Source organism: Pelobates fuscus, chromosome 6 (assembly GCF_036172605.1).
Source record: "Pelobates fuscus isolate aPelFus1 chromosome 6, aPelFus1.pri, whole genome shotgun sequence".
In the NCBI taxonomy this organism is placed as follows: domain Eukaryota; kingdom Metazoa; phylum Chordata; class Amphibia; order Anura; family Pelobatidae; genus Pelobates; species Pelobates fuscus.
The window spans coordinates 179,100,481-179,124,236 of record NC_086322.1 but is presented as its reverse complement, the minus strand read 5'-3'; the positions used below and the strand labels follow the sequence as shown (position 1 = coordinate 179,124,236).

General features: G+C 37.8%; 1 protein-coding gene across 5 annotated transcripts in view; it reads right to left on the bottom strand.

Moving 5' to 3' along the window:
• Nucleotides 1–1,740: 1,740 nt before the first annotated feature.
• Nucleotides 1,741–23,756, bottom strand: part of ARFIP1 (ADP ribosylation factor interacting protein 1) — a 105,688-nt gene continuing 83,672 nt past the window's right edge. For all 5 annotated transcript variants that reach the window (XM_063458527.1, XM_063458528.1, XM_063458529.1 and 2 more), the window contains 2 exons: nucleotides 19,905–20,079; nucleotides 1,741–2,248 (listed from right to left, as the gene is read on the bottom strand). In XM_063458527.1, coding sequence (XP_063314597.1) covers nucleotides 2,093–2,248; nucleotides 19,905–20,079 — 331 coding nt within the window. In that variant the 3' untranslated portion in view covers nucleotides 1,741–2,092. The remainder of the gene's footprint in view (nucleotides 2,249–19,904; nucleotides 20,080–23,756) is intronic.

Sequence of the window (23,756 nt, the reverse complement as noted above, 5' to 3'; positions counted from 1 at the left end):
GACTTTAAATGCACGGTTTTTACTGAATAAAAACCAAAGTAACATATATAGCTCATAAAGATCTGTCTGCTGTATATGGCCGAACACAGCAGTATACGAACAGGAGTGTTCCTTAGCAGCACAATTCTTGTTCTATATCAAGAAATATATTGTACCAAGAAATTTGTAGACACTCTACCCAATAACACACATTGACATTATCTAGTTAGAACTAGATATTGCAGATTTCCTATCTAATCAAATAAAACCATCAAGAGCAATGTTTCACTTAATGTAAGCTTAAAGCAGCACTGTCACCACCCCCTGGCAAAATAATTATTTTATAAAGATAAAATCTTTATGAAATACTCATATTGACTGGGTTGGAATTTCACTGAAATTCCAACCCAGTTAAAAGATATACTGAGATAAAGTAGAGACTTGTTTGCCTCAATATTTTTCCTATGCCTGACACTTCTAGACACTGGGTGGATCTAACACCGTCAGGCCTGGTCATTTTTCCCAACCGTCACCAGTGATAGTTGTGGGGAAATTACCTTTATTTTGGTGGTTTGTATTTTTGTTAAAAATTGTTTGTTTGTTTTGTAACAAAAGCTTGCTGGTTTAAAAATATATGTCAAGTGATGCATTTCCCTTTAAAATAACTGACAATATTATGAAGGATATATTATACGATAGCTTTTCTCCAACATTCCATATGGAAGCTATAGGAATTAACGGCATCCTGGTCATAAAGAAATCCCTTGCCCGGTTTGTGATGATTCTACAACATGACTGAGTCTCCTTTCATGAGTTCCACTTATTGAGGTCAATAATGTCTGTGGTTCACCAGAACAATTATAGTTATTCATGGAAGTGAGCCTTGTTAGGAATACAAGATGGATTTGTCAGAATCCTTTTATGCCTGGAAAGAGCCTAAAGAAACGTTTATGAACGAATCATAGCAGTCTAATTTGAAAGGAGCTCACAGCATCCGTTTATGGAGACTTCACATGAATTTCGGCCATAAAAGAAAGGTCAATTAAAGTCAACTTAATAGGGTAGCAATCTGATGAACATGGGGTTCATATATAACAAACCAATTTTAACTCAGCTTTCAAAAGAGGAGCAATAACCATGGAAACCAACGGTATGTTGCTGTTGTCTGCTTCACTTCTAGAACCTTAACCCAACAAAATGTTCTTTAGAAATAACCACCCAATATTCTCAGAGTTGTCACAGCTGATGGCTGGCATCATAGATGCAACCAAGATGTCATGAAGGTCCCCGATTTTGCTCTAGACAACAACCTAAGACATTGCACTTAAAGTTGAACCCTCACCTGATCTGATAAGCAATTGAGTTATTTTGTAAACATTCACATTCATTAATAAGTCTTTTTTTATTTATTTTTTATTTACCTAATGAAATGGCTTGATTTCAAAGGATTTGCTGCCATTCTGTTACTAATGAACAGTCCAAGTGGTCATTGAGCACATTTACTACATGGGCGATTGCATCCCAACTCCTATCCACCTTAGCCAACTACTTGACCAACAATTCTTAATATTTACAGGCTTAAAAAACATTTTTCAATCAGTTCACAAAATATCTGTTGCTTTTTTTCCTCACACGATTACATAAAAGTAACTCTTTTAAAGATGTCAGCTACAATTATATATATATAAAATCTGATATAAGTCAGTACAAATCTTTTAAACCACCATGGAAATATTACAAATGGCCAGCTTTTGGGCCACATACAAGCCAATTCCCATATTTATTTTGGTTCTCAGTGCAAAAGTACAATATTAAGGTATATTCGTTTTAACAAAAGAAATCAACTGTTCCCATATGGAAAGAAAAAAATATAACCAAAAAAAACCCAAATTCCCACACAAGTGTTGGCCTAATTAATTACAGAATTTAGATGGACACAATGGAATACAATCAAAGCATCATTTGCCATTAAGAATGATTGTTAAAGTATTATAATATGAAAATGAAAGCTGTCTGTGTATAAATCAAAAAGATGGTTGTTTACTCTTATCTCCAGCTCAAAATAGACTTAATCGGCCTGGATTAGACAATTCTATCTTGCTTTGAAGTTCTACTACTGTTCTTCCAGCCAAGATGGGGCATCCACTCCTGGGGTTTTCAATTTGACATGGAACATTTTAAGGGTCTGTTCAAGCTGCTTTTGGTTCCCGGCAAAGTAAGCTGAAATTGCGTTGTGAAACAAGACAAGCTGATTGTGTAGCACTTTTACCTGTGGGAAGAAAACAGAGTTAAATAAGTCCTCTGCTAGAAGTAGACAAATCTATTAGGCTAGTAAGAAAGGGGAGGGGGGGGGGGGGGGGAGGAGAATGTACCTTTCATTGCTAGGTTATAAACAAACAAATATATATATATATATATATATATATATATATATACACACACACACACACACACTCTGCTTGTAGAGTAAACATGTAACATGAAAAAGAAGAAAATAAACATCTATCTATATAGATGTAATTTATTTTCTTCTTTTATATGTTAAATGTTTAAAAGTGGAATACAATATACTATCGTTATTGCAAACTACGAATGTATTTCCACCTACTCGGTCATATTTTGCAACCGTCCTTACTTATTTTTGAGGATCCAAAGAGGACCATCGAAATGTTTTACATAAGCTGTATGGATTTTTGGCGTCAGGATTCCCTAGCACAGGTTTTGTCAAGAAATATAGATATGTATCTATATTACAACGCATGTAAACCTTTTTCTCACGCATTTTATTGAGAGAATAAAAAATCCTTAATTCATGATTACAGCATTATGTATTGGAGTGCAACTTCTACATGCTTTGTTAACAAAATCCTTTAACTAGTTCACATTACTTTTTGCTACGAACGATGAAAGACTGAACACACAATTTCATCAGTTACCCAACTTGTTTATGTGAAGGGCAGCATGCTATTCAAAACCTTTGGCTAGGGAGCTGGACGCTATTAATTTAATGATGTAATACAATTAGATTCCATGGACCTTTCAAGAAGGATGAGGAGCATACAAAACCCTTTGAGGGCCACATCCAGGACAGAGAATGCCACAACCGGGTATTAATGCATTAGAGATACCCAAGAGATATCATTCCATAAGGACGAAATTATTATATATATATATATATATATATATATATATATAGAAATTTAAGAAAGAGAACAAAATACAGAAATACAAACAGAGACACAGCTATTTATAACATATTTAAATCACGGTGTTTTAAAGTTGTGTTCTTATCCTATGCTATTCTTCATGAAAGCAGTGTTGTTCAGTGCTGCCCTGGCTTTTGACTGCCAAAGAGAATTTCACGAAGGCATTCTCACTTCTAGATCATTGTCTGTCCATTGTTTTTGTTGAGATAATAAAGAAATTTAAAAAACCCAAAAAACTAAAACTATGTTTACAGAGGAGACCTTGACAGAAACCGTTTAGAAACCCATAGGGGAGATTTATAAAAGTGTCACTAGGAGAGTTGTAGAACAATTCCTGGTCAAAAGATTTAAGAATGGGACACAAGCGAAGACATCTCATTAGTTTCCAAAGCAACTGCTCACGTCTGTATCATTTACCCCAAAATTGCCCTCTGTAAATAACCCTCACAGAGACCATTTATTTCATTAGCAAATCATAACAGAGGATGATAAATTTTTCATTACCATGGAAAAAAATTTACAAAGAAATAAACGTTTCACATAGGCCTTTGTTTTGAGTTTTATAGATAGCTTTCTTTTAACCAATACATATGCATTGCAAGCAACAAGTTATGTTTAAACTATAATAGCTATTTAGATGTTATTCTAAATAGGCCCTTGCTCGTTTCCAGTCAATGGGTAAAATGTTTGCACAAGTCAAAACTGGTAAAATAAAAACAAACACACACACAAAAAAACAAAACAAAACATACAATCATTTTAATAAATAGCAATGAAATTCCAAAAAAACTTTGCACAAAACCACTCAACATGTCTAACTTAATGGATGACATAAAACAAAACACTGCATCAGAATGGGTAATTTGAGATGTATTGAGATGATGCCATGTATTGGTTACTGTAGTCAATAAGAACATGCATACTGTTACTCTCTAATCTCCCATTTGGAGCAGAAACAACAGCTACGGTTAGACTGTGGTTTCCAATTAAGTCTTGAAGGCACATTAACATCCCCGGACTAAGGCAATTTGGTTCTAATGGAGATCCTTTCAAAATCTTGGATCATCTTTGAGGACAGAGTTTGGAGATCACTATTAGTGGGCACTCGACCTTACAACTCCATGCTAAGAATTACTGAAGGAACCTCGTTGCAGTAGAAAGGTTTATCATGATAAGCAGGGCTGGCGCGTCCATAAGGCGGGACATGCGGCCACCTTAGGGCACACCGGCTCTGGGGGCGCGAGATTTCAGTGACCAGCAGGAGGGAAGCGCTCCCTCCTACCAGGCTACCTTCTGGACCACCCGGTGCGGCTGCGGTATAATCAGAGGTGACGAGGGAGCTCTAAACTCTCTGCTCTGCTCCCTCATATTCCTGCTCCCAGCATCAGTAGACAGCCCGCGAGGGAGCAGACCAGAGAGATTAGAGTTCCCTCACCGCCTTCCTTACACCACAGCCGCACGCCTCCCAGCAGCCACACTGGCCCCCTGGGAGTGATCCACGCCAGCTCTCCAGGTAGGGAGGCTGAGTGAAAAATGTTTAATTATAAAAATAATAATTAGTGAGAATGTGTGCCTGTGAGTGAGTGAAAGAGTGTGTGTCAGTGAAAGAGTGTGTGTCAGTGAAAGAACGTGTGTCAGTGAAAGAACGTGTGTCAGTGAAAGAACGTGTGTCAGTGAAAGAACGTGTGTCAGTGAAAGAACGTGTGTCAGTGAAAGAACGTGTGTCAGTGAAAGAACGTGTGTCAGTGAAAGAACGTGTGTCAGTGAAAGAACGTGTGTCAGTGAAAGAACGTGTGTCAGTGAAAGAACGTGTGTCAGTGAAAGAACGTGTGTCAGTGAAAGAACGTGTGTCAGTGAAAGAACGTGTGTCAGTGAAAGAACGTGTGTCAGTGAAAGAACGTGTGTCAGTGAAAGAACGTGTGTCAGTGAAAGAACGTGTGTCAGTGAAAGAGCGTGTGTCAGTGAAAGAGCGTGTGTCAGTGAAAGAGCGTGTGTCAGTGAAAGAGCGTGTGTCAGTGAAAGAGCGTGTGTCAGTGAAAGAGCGTGTGTCAGTGAAAGAGCGTGTGTCAGTGAAAGAGCGTGTGTCAGTGAAAGAGCGTGTGTCAGTGAAAGAGCGTGTGTCAGTGAAAGAGCGTGTGTCAGTGAAAGAGCGTGTGTCAGTGAAAGAGCGTGTGTCAGTGAAAGAGCGTGTGTCAGTGAAAGAGCGTGTGTCAGTGAAAGAGCGTGTGTCAGTGAAAGAGCGTGTGTCAGTGAAAGAGCGTGTGTCAGTGAAAGAGCGTGTGTCAGTGAAAGAGCGTGTGTCAGTGAAAGAGCGTGTGTCAGTGAAAGAGCGTGTGTCAGTGAAAGAGCGTGTGTCAGTGAAAGAGCGTGTGTCAGTGAAAGAGCGTGTGTCAGTGAAAGAGCGTGTGTCAGTGAAAGAGCGTGTGTCAGTGAAAGAGCGTGTGTCAGTGAAAGAGCGTGTGTCAGTGAAAGAGCGTGTGTCAGTGAAAGAGCGTGTGTCAGTGAAAGAGCGTGTGTCAGTGAAAGAGCGTGTGTCAGTGAAAGAGCGTGTGTCAGTGAAAGAGCGTGTGTCAGTGAAAGAGCGTGTGTCAGTGAAAGAGCGTGTGTCAGTGAAAGAGCGTGTGTCAGTGAAAGAGCGTGTGTCAGTGAAAGAGCGTGTGTCAGTGAAAGAGCGTGTGTCAGTGAAAGAGCGTGTGTCAGTGAAAGAGCGTGTGTCAGTGAAAGAGCGTGTGTCAGTGAAAGAGCGTGTGTCAGTGAAAGAGCGTGTGTCAGTGAAAGAGCGTGTGTCAGTGAAAGAGCGTGTGTCAGTGAAAGAGCGTGTGTCAGTGAAAGAGCGTGTGTCAGTGAAAGAGCGTGTGTCAGTGAAAGAGTGTGTGTCAGTGAAAGAGTGTGTGTCAGTGTAAGGGAAGTATGTTTGTCATTGAGTCTGTGTGTGACTATCAGTGTGTCTCTTAAGTGTGTGTGTCAATGAATGAGTGTGTGTCAGATCAGTGAGTCTGTGTCTGTCAGTGACGTCTGCGTGTTTGTCATTGAGTGTGTGTTACTGTCAGTGTGTATACACCACCGAGTGTAGCGTGGTGGAGCGGAGAACGGTACAGGAGCTTGTGTTTCCTGTACCTGGCCAGACTGACAGGAGGTGCTAACTGAGAGAGAACTTCCTGTCAGTCTGGCCGGGTAAAGAAAACTGAAGCTCCTGTAGGGGATCTGCTCCGCTCGGCAACGCTACAAGAGAGGTAGGAGGCACACCAGGAAGGGGAGTGTGACCACTAAAGGGGTGGGTGGGGAGGCACCAAGGGACAGGGAAAAGAGGGGGGGAGAGGAACACTAAGGGACGGGACCATTAATGGATGGGGAGGGGAGAGGAGAGGGGCTGGTTAAGAGGCACATAGGTGAAGATGTTATTTTTTGGTGGGGGCGGGGGAAGAGGCGGAAAAATGCATCTTCGCCTATGTACCCAAAAATCTTTGCACATGCCCTTATGAGAAGCAAGATAGGATCACCAACTTATTTAGAAGAATGAAACTCCGGGGAGAAAAGGAAGCAAGCTCTGTGCCATCAGTAGCTCAAATCTTGCTTCCCTATGTATTCGTACCATTAACAGCCAAGGCAGCTACAGAAAATTTCAGTTGAGGGAGTGTGACAGGGGAGAAGTTATGTACAGCACTGGGTTTATTTAAACATATGATTGGTTTCTGCTTATCGTGAGGTGCACAGCTGACATCACCATAATAATTGGGTTTAATACTGTTTAAGGTCTGACATCAGCTATGGAAAACGTTGGGGCTGCTAAAGCCTGGTTTTAGTCATTGCTACAATACAGTCTTTTTATAATCACCCATCTACCAGTGATCTCTGAAATTATTAGCAATTGCTGTCAAGTGAACATGCACAACTAATGGTGATCTGATAATGAAATATCGTAAACTGATTATCAAGGTAGTGAGGATATAAATAAATAGCAATTATAATTCTTCATTCATTGAAGGAACACTACAGGGTCAGGAATAAATGTTTCCTATAGGAAAGTATTGGATTGGTTGAAACCATCAATTCATCATCAATCAGCTTCTCCTCATAGAGATTCACTGAACTAATGCATATCTATGGGGAAAGTTCAGCGCTGAACGTCAATGCTGTACAAGATAGGAAGCACCTACAGTGAATGTCTGAGTGACTGCCACTGGAGGTGTTCCTAGGGAACAATGTAAACACTGCCTTTTCTCTGAAAAGGCAGTGTTTACATTAAAATGCCTTCAATAACAGGCTATAGATACCAGAATCACTACATTGAGCTGTAGTTGTTCTAATCACTATAGCGTCCCTTTAAAGGTTGTAAACATAGTGTTAAAGGTTTGCATCTCAGTATTAACTTGACTAAAAATCACACTAACCTTAATTACCAAAATTCTAAACATCAAAAAAGATAAATACATTCAATAAAGATGAAGAACCACTGAAGTAGGTGAATCCTACTAAAGAAAAGATTATGAATAGTTTTTCTTTTTTTCTGTAAAAAAAAAGGGGGTGACATCCCAAGCACTACGACCACCCTCTTGGGATGTTTTGTTTCCATGAAGAGCTGCCTTTCAAGCAGAATAAATAGAGCTCTATGCATCCTATTAGAACACTTTCCACTATTTATATTTAATTTGTAATAAGTTTATTTAATCGTCTTTCAACAAAATGTCAAGGCAAACAACACTTTCCCACAACTTAGACTGCTTAAGGTACCCCACCATTGGGCTGGTAAGCTACTCAAAATTGTCAATGTGACCAAAATAGCAGAGTTCCGTACACTAATAACCATCAAGCTGCAAAAGAATGCTTTGTTCTGACTTAAATTCTGTTCCCATTCTTTTGTGAGACAGGAGCCGCATGATGTCACCACTGAAAGTTCACACTACCTCACCACCAATGTTTAAATGCCCATTCTGTCTCTCCAGGCGCACAAATAAAGGAACACAGTGGTCCTAATCGTTATGGCTTTATCTGTGATACACAAAGTAGCAGGGCTTTTTCAGCTACTGTTGGCATTTAGTATTTTTCACTAAGGTCTGTTCTTTGCAAAACTTTCAAAAACTGTGTGCATGCAAAGCTTTTGGAATGTCAACATATGAAAATCCACGGTCTTTTTTATTTTTATTTCCTAGAGCCTATATTTAATATATGAATTGCAGCATTTTGTAGGAAACCCAGATTTGAGTGAATCTGTATTCAGCTGTAGACAGTAGACTCGCTCTTTAGATTAGTAGAATTTACATCATTAAAAATATATATATTTTAATTTTACTACAATTTACACTTTACCTATCTATGTTTTATTTCTTACAAAGTTATACGCAACACATTCAGACCCCTTCATATTTTAAAATTTATTTTTATGTGGTAGCCTTATGCTAAAATGCTTTAAATTATAATTGTTTACAAAAATCTAAATTTACTACCACACAATAGCAAATCAAAAACCTTAACGACAAATAAACGATTTGCTAAAATGAGTGCTAGATTGGCGAGATTGTGGAGTTCATGCTGTCACTGGATGCTTTAAATGGGTACCCCCTAATAATTTTACACTAATCATTCCCCTTTTTAGAGCAAATGGTATGCCTTTGTTCATAATTTGAATGGATAAGCTGCTTATATTTAAAAACAAATGTTGCATTTGTAGGATAATTTGCAAACATGAGCTGTTAAAATTATCTAAAATTAGACCCAGCATAAATTTTGGGAAAATATGAAATATGTGTATTTTAAAATTGATCCTTCAAGAGCCACATATACCCTGGGGTGCCTACTTTAAGAAATGGTAGGCCTTCATGTACTAGTTTGAAATAGAAAATGTTTCAAAGTGGAACATCGAGCATTAAAATTTAACGTACAAAAAAAAACTGAAATGGTTAAGCAACAAATATGCCCCATCAACGTCCACATGGGGGTATAGTTCTCGAAAGACATAGCTGGGTAAGATATTAAAGGGGGCTCTGTTACTAAAAATGTTACTGAAGTGTGATCCTGGCAAATGGAGTGGACTGGCAGGAATACTATGGCAGCAACTGCGAGGGGCATATTCAGCTAAGTAAAACTCCCTTACCCTTGCACCATGGCCAATAGACACCCAGCGAAGAAGTCACAGTCTGGGGTGTTTGCCACATTGCCTCCTTAAAGTGTTTTACTGCTGTAGCACAAATCAGAAATATAAAATATGTGGAAAAAACTCAATGAGTGTGTGAAAAAGGAAACAAAAAAACAAAATACCTTTGTAAAGAAATTATGACAAAGTGATGAAAAAATGCCAGCGTGATAAGGTATATACCATATGAGAGATGCACTGCAGTTTTTCCTTTCATATATGATGGGCCTTTATGGAGTAATTTGAAAGCTAAACCTGCTACAATGCCTCTATCGAGACATGGGCCTAAAAAAATTAATCACATTCTAACTGTAAAATATGAAATGGCCAGAGCGCTGGAGCTCCACAGGATAGTAACAGAGCCATATGGTAATCAGAAGATGTAGATGAACACAATTTGGGGTTTTATATAAGAGTAGCACACATTATGTTTAAAAAAACTAAATAAAAAACCCTTCCGGATTTAGGGATTTCTAATGTTTTACATATTTTTTTTATAATTCTCCTAAAAACACCTTAGACACAACCCCTCTGCTTGGTGGCACAATGCACTTCCAGAAAGTCAACTGAAGAAGTCAGATGTCGCTGGGGGAAGGAGATCCGACGCTGGAGAGCAACCTTTGGGGTTAAATCATTCGAGAATGGATTATGCCATCAAGGTAAAAAAAAAAAATTTTTTTTAAAAAAGCAACAGGGACCTCTGAGCACCATAACAAACAGTTCCTGTAAGTACAAAACAAAAAAGCTGAAGCTTGGTCCTTAAGGGGTTAATTAAGGCCCTTATGCATGTGAAGCAGTCTAGCAATCATAGCTAGTCCTACATCATTGTCTACCATTATTATAAACTGTCCATCAAAACAAGCCCTGACCTAGAAATACCTTAGTAACAGTATAATTTAGTGCTAAATGATTACCATATGGTGCCGTTTTCAATTTTACAAAATATTTAAGTGGGAATAATGTAAAATCCTCACAATTACTGCTACTCTTAGCTTCTTATCTTTGGGTCAAAGTTGACTAACATACATGAATTTAAAAAACAAAATAGCTAGAGAATCTGTCCGTTTGTTGAGTTCTGTTTGGGGGGATAGTGCAGCTAGAGCACCATTTTTCAGAAGAGTTGCATATCCCTTGATTACAGTAAATAGGTACAAAGAGAGAAGCTTATGTAGGCTTTCTTTAGTGAATTTGTTTAGAAACTGACCTGACCAGGTTGCTGTAAATCGGAAGCCATAATATAAACAGCATCGTCTCTGACTCTACAGACCTAACCAATCCCTCCAGGTGTTGCATTACTACCTTTGGATGAACAGCTGGTAAAATAATTCAGGGAACCAAAAACAAACATCCATAGTTTCCAATATTGAATACTGAGTCAAAAAGTGACTCATATACACAGGGTTATTTACTAAAGAGAGAATTGAAAGTACATTTAAAATGTAAGGTCAGAGTAGCCAGACTGAAAGCGGACACATAATATTTACAGCTTGGCTATTTTGAATTCTAATTTTTTGATGTCAGAGACAATGGGTTTCACTACCGATTAATAATGTAAACATATTAAAATAATGTAAACATTAACTATATAAGAGAAATAAAAAACATTAAAAATGTACAAACATGCACTTGCATGTTTATTCTACTAAGGAGTTCAATACATGCTTACTGGCTGAGTTCTTGTAAGCAGGTAAAATCAATGATACAAGCACAACACATATGCATATAATACAACTGCAGTAATATTGTGCATTCAGCTCCCAGGTCAACTTTAAAATCCTAGTTTGTTTACACTGTTCCATGTAATTATAATATGAAAAAACAACACTAAAAAGAGATTCCTTTACACACTAGCTTAATATGTAGCTTGGTCTATAACATTTCATTTAGAACTCTTCTTCAATCCACCCAAGCAAATAGTATATATTTTAATGGGGACTGCATATTTAGAATTGATCAGCATACAGCATACATGTATGAACAAATAACAGTTTAATGTGAACATTGTTTTAAACAAGTTTCTATATATTTTTATGCATGTGCTTGTAATGTATTTGCACAATGTGGGGAAGAAGAATATGAGTAAATTATTATACCTGTTTTCGGCAGGTTTGTGACTAACTTTTTAGGCATCAAGATGTCTAAAACCAAAGTCTTTCTTTGTATCCAGGTGCAATTATTTTGTGCAATAAAGATGAATTTGATGCAGATCTATCATCGTTGATGTGTCAAATGCATTGAACCTTTTTGTCTTTGAAGATCTAAAATTCTTCTAACTCTGCTTCGCCTGGCTTAGCTCAAACATGCAATTTTCTACGGAAACATTGGAACAATGCTTTATAATCTTCCCCCACAGCATATTTAAATCCCTCACATATAATGTTCTTAGAATCTAGAGCAGTCAGGTAAGCAACATATTCCTGAAATCCAAAAAATATTTTTTCGCTGCAGCTCAATGGTGATTTTTACAGAATTCTCAGTGTTCTTTTCCGTCAATTAACCATAATTTGTGACTCTTCTATAGCATATACAGGAGTAACCAGAAATTGATCAAAACCAGCAAATATAGCCGATTTAGGGAATACTTAAATAAGCTTCTCAATTAAAGAAAAGAGAGACAAAATAAATATATCTGGTAACATTACTAGGACAAAATATAATCCGCACACAATACATTTGGACCAAGTAGGATCTAAAATGCTATAGAATGTACTAATCCAGCAGACAGTTTTGCCAATGCCTATTACATAATAGTCACATTATATAAATGTAGTATATTGAACCCACAGGTTATTCACATACTGTCACGTGTACAACAGTAGTCTTCAATATAGAGCACAGGTATGGCAATGTGGTTTGGCTATGTGATCGGCTAGAAGGTCAGGTTTGGAGGCTCAGGTACAGTAGTGATAAAATGGCAAACAGAACAAGGCTGACAGTAAAGGTTCATGGTTTTTGGTATCACCTTGGTAGTACAGTTGGTCCTGACACCATTGGTAATGTCTTAACGTGAAATGTGGGCCAATTACTTTGTTACCTCCAAAATCTTGTGTCAATATTTTCTGGTGTCAAAAATCAAACCAAGTCTGTGCATGTCATACAGGAAAATAGTAGGAGGTTGAGAAGGAAATAAGGTATCAGGGATAGGCAGTATGCAATAGGCTTTTTAGGGGCAAATTATGAAGAGTTAACTAGTATTAATATTCTGTCCCTTTGGGTCTAAGGGATCTCATTAAGAATTCCTAAAATGTATATAACGCAGGAAAACAATGTCTGTTATCACTGGGCTCGCTGACAAGGCACTGCAAACCCAGTATACAATTTCCCACTTCCCAGTCCTATGGCGCGTGGAGGTTGCATTAAATTCAAAACTATAAAGCTCTTATATAGTAGGTTTACTCTCACAAGACTATACGCCTGACAAATAGCATGAACACAGAAAAAATACATAAAAAAAAAATATATCTACAACAATTACTTCAGATTTGAGACACAATGGTATCTACAAGTCTCTGGCACATCCATGGGGGCAGCGATGGCCCCCATGTACGCTAACACATATATGTTCGACTTCGAACAGAAGTATATTCTCACACAATACCAGGAGCAAATAGCCCGATATTATCGCTATATCGACGATATACTAATCCTATGGAAGGGCACACTAGAGGAAGCGAATACATTTGCCAAATATATCAATGAGTTGCCAACACCAATCAAAGTGACCTCATGCATTGACCATAAAAATGTCCAATTCTTGGATCTAGACCTAATGGTCATTAACCATAAGCTAGAGTTCAAACTCTATACTAAGCCGACCGACCGCAACACTATCCTTCACTTTGACAGTTTCCATCCACAGCACCTGAAAGAGTCTCTGCCCCTCTCTCAGTTTCTTAGAGTACACAGAAACAATTCCCAGGAAGATCAACGGGAGGAACAACTCAAAATGATGTACTCTAAATTTATGAAGAGAGGTTATAGACGTCCAGTATTGGAAAAAGCACTGGGCCAAGCGAGAGAACGATATCAGAAGGGAAACGACCCCTTAAAAGAACCAACTCACCGGATTGTTTTTCCAATGAAACTACACACCGCAAGCAAAGAAATTATCGAATCTGTCAACCGGAACTGGAACATCTTGCGACAAGACCCTACACTTCCAACAGAACTGACAAATAAGCCTATGTTTTGCTATAGGAGGAATAAAAATCTTAGAGATTTATTAGTAAAAACAGACCCCATCCACTGCTATACCCCCCCTGTAACAGTGAAAACAAACAATGGCTGTGTCAGGTGTCTAGGCTGTGTCACTTGTGGACACATTATCCCGTCTAAAATTTTGTCACACCCCCATACAGGCAAAACATATAAAATCAGACACAGGATACATTGTCGCACAGAGTTCGTGATATATGAACTCACATGCCCTTGTGGACTGAGTTATATTGGCAAGACGGAAACTGCTCTATGCGAAAGAATAAGGGGCCACAGATCAAGTATCCGACTAGCCTATCGTGATGGCAAGTCGGACAAACCTGTGGCCCGACATTTCTTGGAAAAACTACACCCACTCTCAGCCTTGCGCTGCGTGGCATTTGACCATGTGCCGGTGGCAGCTAGAGGAGGGGATAGAGCGAAACTTCTGTTGCAAAGAGAAACACACTGGATTGTAGAACTAGACACTGTTTCCCCTAGAGGGTTAAATGAAAAATGTTCTTTCAGTCCTTTTTTATAAATTATGTCTATATCTGGTTTCACACTACTTTCAGCAATTAATTAATATTCTTTTCCTCTCACATAGAGTATATGGAATTGGAATACCTGGTAGTCACTCTTGTATGTGGCTTAAGGGTATACCTTTTTATTATAATTTTAATTATATGTTTTATGTTAATATTGGACAATTCTTTTGTCCATAAGAATAAGAGGATATGTATAGTAAATGGTTATAACTACGCCATAGACACTCATCCTGTTCTATTCATGCTGATTTTTCAACATATGTCTATCTAGAGCAATCACTATTTTAAATAGACATGTCCCTTATGCACATTTACATACATAGGAGTTTCTTCCTTAGCTTTTTCACTACAGGCACACTCCAGTTATATATAAGTATTGTACACAGCCTTCCTCATACACATTTTTATTACATGTCATGCACATGCTTCATACACTCTATATATCTCATAGAGTCACATTTTGACACATAGCCATCAAGACATTATATATATGGCAAGTTAATTTCTCGAATACTTAGTTTACTTACACATTTTAACACATTATTTGCATTCAATTATTTTGTCACGTCACTACAAGATGTATATACAATTTCTCTTTCTCTTTCTTTTGTCTTACAGACTGTTTAGTCTAAGCTTTATCTAAAACTATGGTGATAGGATTTGTCTAAATTTGGTAGGAATTGGACTTTAGAGTTATCAGTTCGTTTAATCTGATATTTTCGTCCTGCACCAGCCGATCGAGCACTGCAATCCGTTGTCATCGGGTGGAGTATTCTAACATGGGGTAAAGCTCTTAAGAGAGCGGCTGATCACAGAGTAGGCAAACCAGACTGATTGTATCAGCGGTTGCCTAGTAACCGTGACGCACCCAGTGATTGAACCTCCTCTCGGTCACGTGACACGGAAGCACAGGCCGGGTATCTGACATGCGCAGTAACGCTGAGTGCACGCCGAAAATCGGAATGAACTGATTTCAGCTGAACAGGTGAGTGTCTATTGGTTATGTTATTTTAGATGTCCTTTATAAGTGTGCTTTGCATGATACACAAATGTCTTTGGTGTCCTGATGAAAGCTCCGACCGGGAGCTGAAACGTTGACTGTAATAGTACCTACCGTAATAAACTGGAAAAGAAAATCCACGAGTGCCGGTAAAATTCTTCTTATTTATATCTATTTGGAACTGTGCACCTGGTACCAATTTTCAAAGTTGGAGTGCAAGAGTTATTTTTCTATATATATATATATATATATATATATATATATATATATATATATATATATATATATATACACACACACACACACACACACACACACCCCAATTTCACAAATGTGTAATAACACACTGCAATAAAATTGCAAAACTAAAAAAATTTAAGGGAAAAAAAATTAAGAACAAAAAAAAGAAAATAAATGTAACTAGCATGTATAAGTATGCAAAAGGGAACCCAGTGTATCTTAGACAGAGCAGACAATTATTATAGTCTGCATCTGTGGAATTTTTATTGAAACATAGGTCATGTCAAACTAACCTAATTGCATTCTACGAAGAAGTAAGTAGAAGTTTAGATCAGGGTGTTGCAGTGGATGTGATCTATTTGGATTTTGCCAAGGCAATTGATACGGTTCCTCACAATAGGTTAGTCTTTAAACTAAAAGAAATTGGTCTAGATGAATATTCTTTTTCTTGGGTAAAACATTGACTTAAATATAGAATACAGAGAGTTTTCATTAATGGTAAATGTTCAATTTGGACAAAAGTGGTAAGTAGTGTTTGTCAGGGTTCTGTTTTGGGACCGCTTCTATTTAACATTTATAAATGATCTTGAAATGGGCATTGAAAGCCATGTATCAGTGTTTGCAGATTACACAAAACTTTGTAAAGTAATAAAATGTGAGCAGGATATTGCTTTGCTGCAGAGGGATTTGGATAGATTGGGGGACTGGGCACTAATATAGCAGATGAAATTTAATGTAGAGAAATGCAAAGTTATGCACTTCGGGGTCAAGAATGCACAAGCAACTTACACACTAAATGGTAGTAAATTAGGGATAACAACACACAAGAAGGATTTGGGAACAGACAACAAATTAGGTAACAATATGCAATGTCAATCTGCAGTTGCCAAGGCCAGTAAGGTTTTGTCATGTATAAATAGGGGCATAAATTCTCAGGATGATAATATAATTTTAAAAAGGAATGGGGTGAAGAGTCAGCGCTACGTAGCCACAGAGAAATATAGTTTAGAACGGCTGCACACCTTAAAAGGGGAGTTCCCCTAATCCCCTTATATAAGTAACATAAAACACGAAAACAGAAATGAAAAGGGTGCGCCTAACTTACATAAAAATAATATTATGCATAAATAAAATAATAATAAAATAATAGTCCAAAGTCCTACAATAAGTCCGAAGTGGTAAGTTCCACAAAGTATGGAGGATGCTTGAGAATGATGTCAGTCTTTACGCCTATGCACTTGTAGTTCGGTGATGATATGTGAAGATAAAAGCAGGAAAACAAAAATCCCAATGGTACAGTATGTCAGCAAGGTGAAAGGGGATAAAATAGTGATAATGAAAATTACTCACAATTTTCAGAGCTAAAATCCAGCTCTGATATTATATGCATGAAGTGGAATGATCCCCACTCAAGGATATATAGGGTGACGCTGGTCAGCAAGTAGTGCAGGTGAAAAGTCCAGCGATGATCCGGCTCGGCCGATAATAAGAGAAAATAAAATATAGTGCTCTCTGTATGGCAGATAAAAATGCTAGAAGAAAATAAAAATATACTCACAGTATATAGAGCAGGCTGAACTGCTCGGTGTAAGCGTATGGGTGGTATAATCCTCACCTATGGATTCTTTGCGCTATTGCGTGGGTTTATAAATTATAAGTAAGGTCAGGTTAAAAAAGGTAAAAAAAAAAAAAAAAAAGATATTTAAAGGAATATGGCAAACAAGATATTTTGGTGCCAAAAATTCCTTTATTACAAATATAAAATATAAAATATAAAATGTATAATATCTAGACGCGTTTCGCCTAAAGAGGCTTCTTCAAGTAGATAATTGAAAAAAAATTTTTTTCAATTATCTACTTGAAGAAGCCTCTTTAGGCGAAACGCGTCTAGATATTATACATTTTATATTTTATATTTTATATTTGTAATAAAGGAATTTTGAATATGTTGTGCAATTTTGGGCACCTGTTCTAAATACGGATATCATGTCACTAGAAAAAGTGCAGACACGAGCTACAAAATTAATAAATGGAATGGAACATTCTAGTTACGAAGAAAGGTTTAAAAATGTAAACCTCTTTAGTTTGTAAAAACGACGACTCAGAGGGGATATGATAACATTATACAAATATATTCGGTGCCAGTACAAACCATTATCTGGAAATCTATTCATAAACAGCCTATACATGGGACACAAGGTCACGCATTTAGGCTGGAAGAAAGGAGATTTAAAGGACCACTATAGGCACCCAGACAACTTCATCTCAATGAAGTGGTCTGGGTGTCAGGTCCCTCTAGTTTTAACCCTGCAGCTGAAAACATAGCAGTTTCAGAGAAACTGCTATGTTTCCCTGAGGGTTAATCCAGCCTCTAGTGGCTGTCTCACTGACAGACGCTAGAGGCACTTCCGCGCTTCTCACTGTAAAAATCACAGTGAGAAGACGCTGGACGTCCATTAGAAAGCATTGAGAAATGCTTTCCTATGGGCCATTTGAATGCACGCGCGGCTCTTGCTGCGCATTCGGCACCGACGTTGGCAGAGGGAGGAGAGTTCCCAGCGCTGGAGAACGGTCTTAACCCCTTCAGCCCAGCGGTAGTGGGACCCTGAGGGTGGGGGGGACCTATTAACACTATAGAGCCAGGAAAACAAGTTTGTTTTCCTGGCACTATAGTGGTCCTTTAATCTAAGGCAAGAAAAGGTTTTTTTTACAGTAAGAGCAATAAGGATATGGAATTCTCTGACTGAAGATGTGGTTTTATCAGAGTCCATACAGATGTTTAAAGAGCAATTGGATAAATACTCCCAAAAACAAAACATACAAGCATATAATTTCTAATTAGTGGGGTAATAGCTGCTTGATCCAAGGAGATATCTGACTGCTATTTTGGGGTCAAGAAGTAAATTATTTCCTAGTTTGTTGCAAAATTGGAAGCAATTCAGACTGAGTTTTTTTGCCTTCTTTTGGATCAACAGACAAAACATATGTGTGAAGGCTGAACTTGATGGACACAAGTCTCTTTTCATGTAACTATGTGTCATGTTTCAAATGAGAAAACTGTAATTTTACTAGTATTTAGTATGAAGGTTCAGGTTTAGAACTCTGCACGTTTCCACCTCAAACATGTGATTTTCAAGAAGGTCAGCCAAAAGGAGAGGGCACACTGTGTTTCGACCTGTCCACATTATTTATACTTCTACAATCATAAAACACCCATCCGCCTCAAGATATTTTAGAAGGTAGCATTCACTAAAATGCACACACCCTGCTTGGTACTGTAATAAGCTAACTTAAAGAACTCAGTACTCTAAACTTTAATGTAGGCATTTAGGGATACAAAAAAAAACCATATGCCCAGCCTAGATGATATCCATTGACTTGTGACAATGCATACAGATTTAAAAAAAATCATGTCAAAGTGCAAAGACAATTTTTGTAATATACCGTAGGTTATTTTAAGGTAGGTTTATAAAATAGTAGAATGTTCAAGACATTTCTGTGTCAAAGGATATTTCAGCATGCAAACATTCCCAAAAATATGCCCAAGATCCATTCTACTTATTAACCTCTAGATGCTTTTTCATTTCAGGGTTTATGATCCCTTTGTGTTAAAAAAGGAAACTAACTGAAGCTCTAGAGAAGAAATTTATTTTAATATGGAGAAGTGTATTAAAGGGACACTCCAGGCACCCAGACCACTTCTGCTCATTGGAGTGGTCTGGGTGCCAACTCCCACTACCCTTAACCCTGCAAGTGTAATTATTGCAGTTTTTCATAAACTGCAATATTTACATTGCAGGGTTAACTCCACCTCTAGTGGCTGTCTATTAGACAGCCACTAGAGGTCACTTCCTGGGTTCTAGCACAGGTTTCCTGTGCTAGAGCGTCGCTGGACGTCCTCACGCTGTGTGAGGACCTCCAGCGTCGCTCAAAACCCCATAGGAAAGCATTGAAATGATTTTTCAATGCTTTCCTATGGGGAGACGTAATGCGCATGCGCGGCATTTCCGCGCATGCGCATTAGGTCTCCTCGGCCGGTGAGCGAGATTAGTCTCGCCCACCGGCCGACGTAATCACTGGGAGGAGCGTCGCGGAGGAGGAGACAGCGGCGAGGGACATCGCCGCTGTCCCAGGTAAGTGACTGAAGGGGTTTTCACCCCTTCAGTAACCGGGGATTGGTGGGTGGGAGGGAGAGGGACCCTCCAGTGCCAGAAAAACGGATCGTTTTTCTGGCACTGGAGTTTCCCTTTAAGGTAAAATCTATTGAAAATCTTTTCATGTTGATTGGGCCTAGATGCTAGGTGCAAGCAGCACAAGTCACACGTTTGGGGTATAATAGATACATATTACAGGCAGTAAAGTAGTTGATTCCAATGCTCATTAACAAATTCAGTGGTTATCACCGTTTTCTCATTACCAAACATCACTTAACACATAGTATGGAATCAAGACAGTTAGTCATTAAACAGTACACCAGGGCTTCCAAACATGTACAGATCTAATACACAGAAAAGATTAAAAATGATTATGCTTTAATGACTGTGACAAGTTAAACACATTGGATGCCCAGAACATTAATCAGACATCTTTTCATTTCAACTTGTTACCTTGTTCTCTTCTAGAAATTTTAGTTTGATGGAAACGTCACTTCGCATTTTGTCATACTTCTCCTTGTGTGCTTGGAAAAGCTGCTGTGACTGCTCGATCTTTGGCATGGTAGTGGTATCACGGGGTCCTAGGTTAAGCTCCTCCAAGTCTGTGCGATAAGCGTCATACTCGATCCTGAGAAACAGAACAGAGCTAAGTTAATTGAGGCCAAAAGAGCAATGTTAGCATAAAAATCTTTACTTTAAAGGGATGCTATAGGCACTAAAGCAACTTTAGATATTTGAGCAGCGAGGCTGCAGGGGCATGATGTAACACCAATGTTGTTTTGGTGTCTATACTGTCCCTTTAGGGATCATATTCCAAACTAGAATAACATGCCATTAAAAACTACTGGGCTATATTGAGACATCAGAGATAGATGAGCAGGTCTGATAATGTTTATATATGTATGAAATTCTAATTGTTTTGACCTTATTTCAATGTGCAATTGTCTATAAAATGCATTTACATTCTAGGAATACAGAACATATAACAGATTGCGGCCTACATACTGTGAAACAACTTGTGCAGGGCTCATTGTAAATGGTTGGTTGAAACTCGAAAATAAATGAGGTTTTGCAATTTCGGAGCTGAGCTAGTGTGCTGAGGATCAAGCCATAGCTATGCACATTTTTGCAAACATGAAAATGAACTGCTCACAAATAGTTAACTTTTTCTTAATCACTAACTTGTGTAGAAATGGGTGGAGAAATATGAAAAGAGGTTGGGAAAGTTGTACAGAAAGTGTATTATTCAAAATATTTGTGGAAACAATTTTAAAGGTATTTTTAATAGGCTTTATAAGGACCCCGTGCTCACTGTGCTTAGAGAGCTTTCAGCTACACCTCATTGACGAGCCCCAAAGAAAGGAAAAACTTGTAGCCATTTTAGTTCTGGACTGCCTTTATGGGTGAGATCAGTTTGATGTGCCCTGTAACTGGTTCTCTCTGTAATGGCACAAGTGAGGAAAAACTACTTTGAGACCAGAGTGGGGATTTACCAAAGGACAAGAGTTTCTCTAAGCTTTTGTCCATTCATATTCTCAGTTTTCGTTGCAATTTTTAATAAGATATCCAGGTAAACATATATCTAAGCACTCTGTTAACAAAATTATTGTACAGTCAAGGAAAGTAATGTCTGTAAAACCCTCCACTAATTTGTTTTATTAGTGTAACTTGGAGTACTGTACACAGTACTGGAGACCATATCTTCAGAAGGATATTGATACCTTAGAGAGAGTTCAAAGAAGGGCTACTAAACTGGTTCATGGATTGCAGGATAAAACTTACCAGGAAAGGTTAAAGGATCTTAACATGTATAGCTTGGAGGAAAGACGAGACAGGGGGGATATGATAGAAACATTTAAATACATAAAGGGAATCAACACAGTAAAGGAGGAGACTATATTTAAAAGAAGAAAAACTACCACAACAAGAGGACATAGTCTTAAATTAGAGGGACAAAGGTTTAAAAATAATACCAGGAAGTATTACTTTACTGAGAGGGTAGTGGATGCATGGAATAGCCTTCCAGCTGAAGTGGTAGAGGTTAACACAGTAAAGGAGTTTAAGCATGCGTGGGATAGGCATAAGGCTATCCTAATTATAAGATAAGGCCAGGGACTAATGAAAGTCTTTAGAAAACTGGGCAGACTAGATGGGCTAAATGGTTCTTATCTGCCGTCACATTCTATGTTTCTATGTAACACTCCACTAACATTTAATTGGCTTGCACTTGTATTTGTTCATCTTATGAGCCGTACATTACTTTTAGGTGAAAGACAACGGAAAAGCTGATCATTGACCTGGAGCCTGACTGTCTGTATGGACATCAGACAAGGCATAAATGTGATGTAAAAAAGATAACTATCAAGCACTAATGCAGTCTGAATCTGAGAAATGATTGTTGTGTGGGAGTAAATCAACACAGCTAAATGAATTATTGAATTTTTATTTTTTGACTGGTGATTTTTAAACTTGCAGCACCTACAGAATACATATTCCAAACTGAGGGATTTTCCTATAGAAAGTAAATACATTAAAATTAGGGATCGACCAATTATCGGTTTTACCGATATAATCGGACGATATTCGGTATTTTCGGCAATATTGGTACACCTCACTGTAAAAGAAATTCAACATATGTAATCTGAGTCAGATGAATTGACTGCCACTTCCTCTTACAATTTACAGTTCAATAACAAAAGGATTGCATATATATATTTTACATCTGAAAACGTGCCCAGTCTTAACACCTAAAAATGACACACCTAAACAATTAATGGTTTCAGTGCAGGACTGCCAAACTGATATTTTTAGAATATAGAATTATAAAATTCGATGTTGGCTGGTACAAAACATTTTCTAAGAAAATAGGGTCAGATCAAATATGGTAGGTCCAATTTAATTCTTATTAGGCACTGAATATGCAGTATAAAAACATAGACCTGAACTCCAACAATCCTTCTTTGGTCTCAAACAACTCCACTCTGCTTGAAGTGGGGTATGTTTAGTTTAACACTATTGAATATTTGCAAGTTGCACTATTACCATAAACGCTATGACCAAAAGTTCTAGATCTAAACGGGGACGCTTTTTTGATATTTTCCCATCAGCTATTGCATGACATAGCTTTCATACTATGGCCTTAACCCCTTAAGGACACATGACATGTGTGACATGTCATGATTGCCTTTTATTCCAGAAGTTTGGTCCTTAAGGGGTTAAATAAGTATACAACCAGTGTAATGATGGATATGTACAACATATGGTTCCTAAAAGACAACAATGATGATTCTGATGTCACTTTGGGCTACGCTACACCTAAATATCTCACTAAGTAGTAGATATAGCCCCAATTAAAATATGCATGCATTTAATTATGCATTTTTTTCCCACTGGGCATATATCTAAAAGCTAAAGTGTTTTAGATGTTTGGAGTGTTCCGTTGCATAAAGTGTTTTGGATTAAGGCCATATTAGTTTTTGCCTTGATTGTTCCATAAGTCAATCAACATTGAGAACTTGTACAGAAATAAAAACATTTATCAAAGTGTTCTTAAAAGTGACTTACATCCTATCATTATTTGATCGTATTTATTAGCGCATTCTAAAAATGACTAATAAAAGTTTTGTTTTATTTTTTTTACTGCATACATTTCCATTTCAGTAAACCACTAAATTTAGAGTGGCGTGAAAAAGCAGAAACTTAATATAATATAATAATATTATAAATGTGTTGCATCACAAAAATAAAAAAATAAATGTAATGTTAAAAAATGACGCTAAAAAAAATTACAAATTCCAATAGATTTAATTAGAAGTGCCAACATTCTGAAAATTAGATGTAAACGGGTCAGTAACAAATGGATAAATCTCCTCCATTTTTTCCCCCTCATTAGTAATGTTTGCCTTGCCTGTGCCTGGACTGAAGTGGATAAAGAGAAAATAACTGACGGAAAAAAAAACCCTCCCCCCCTCCTTTCCCCCCCACACAATTATAGGCGATTTCCAATGTTAAATTCAGTGGTGTAGTTTCTACAGAAGTGACAGATCTACTTTGAAGTTAATGTTAACTTTTATGTTGAAACATATGTGTTACAACGTATAATTATTACTCTAGTCACCGAACAAAAAAAGAGAATAAATTAAGTGCTTTGTTTGCTAATTTGCTGATTGTGGTAAGGCTGCTGCATGACAGTCACAGTTCCTCAGACAGGAGGAACATGAACAGGTTAGGTCGTAAATCGCAGCGTCAGATGTACAGATGTACAGAACTGTACAAGAATAGGCTTGTGAGAGGCTGACTTTTTAA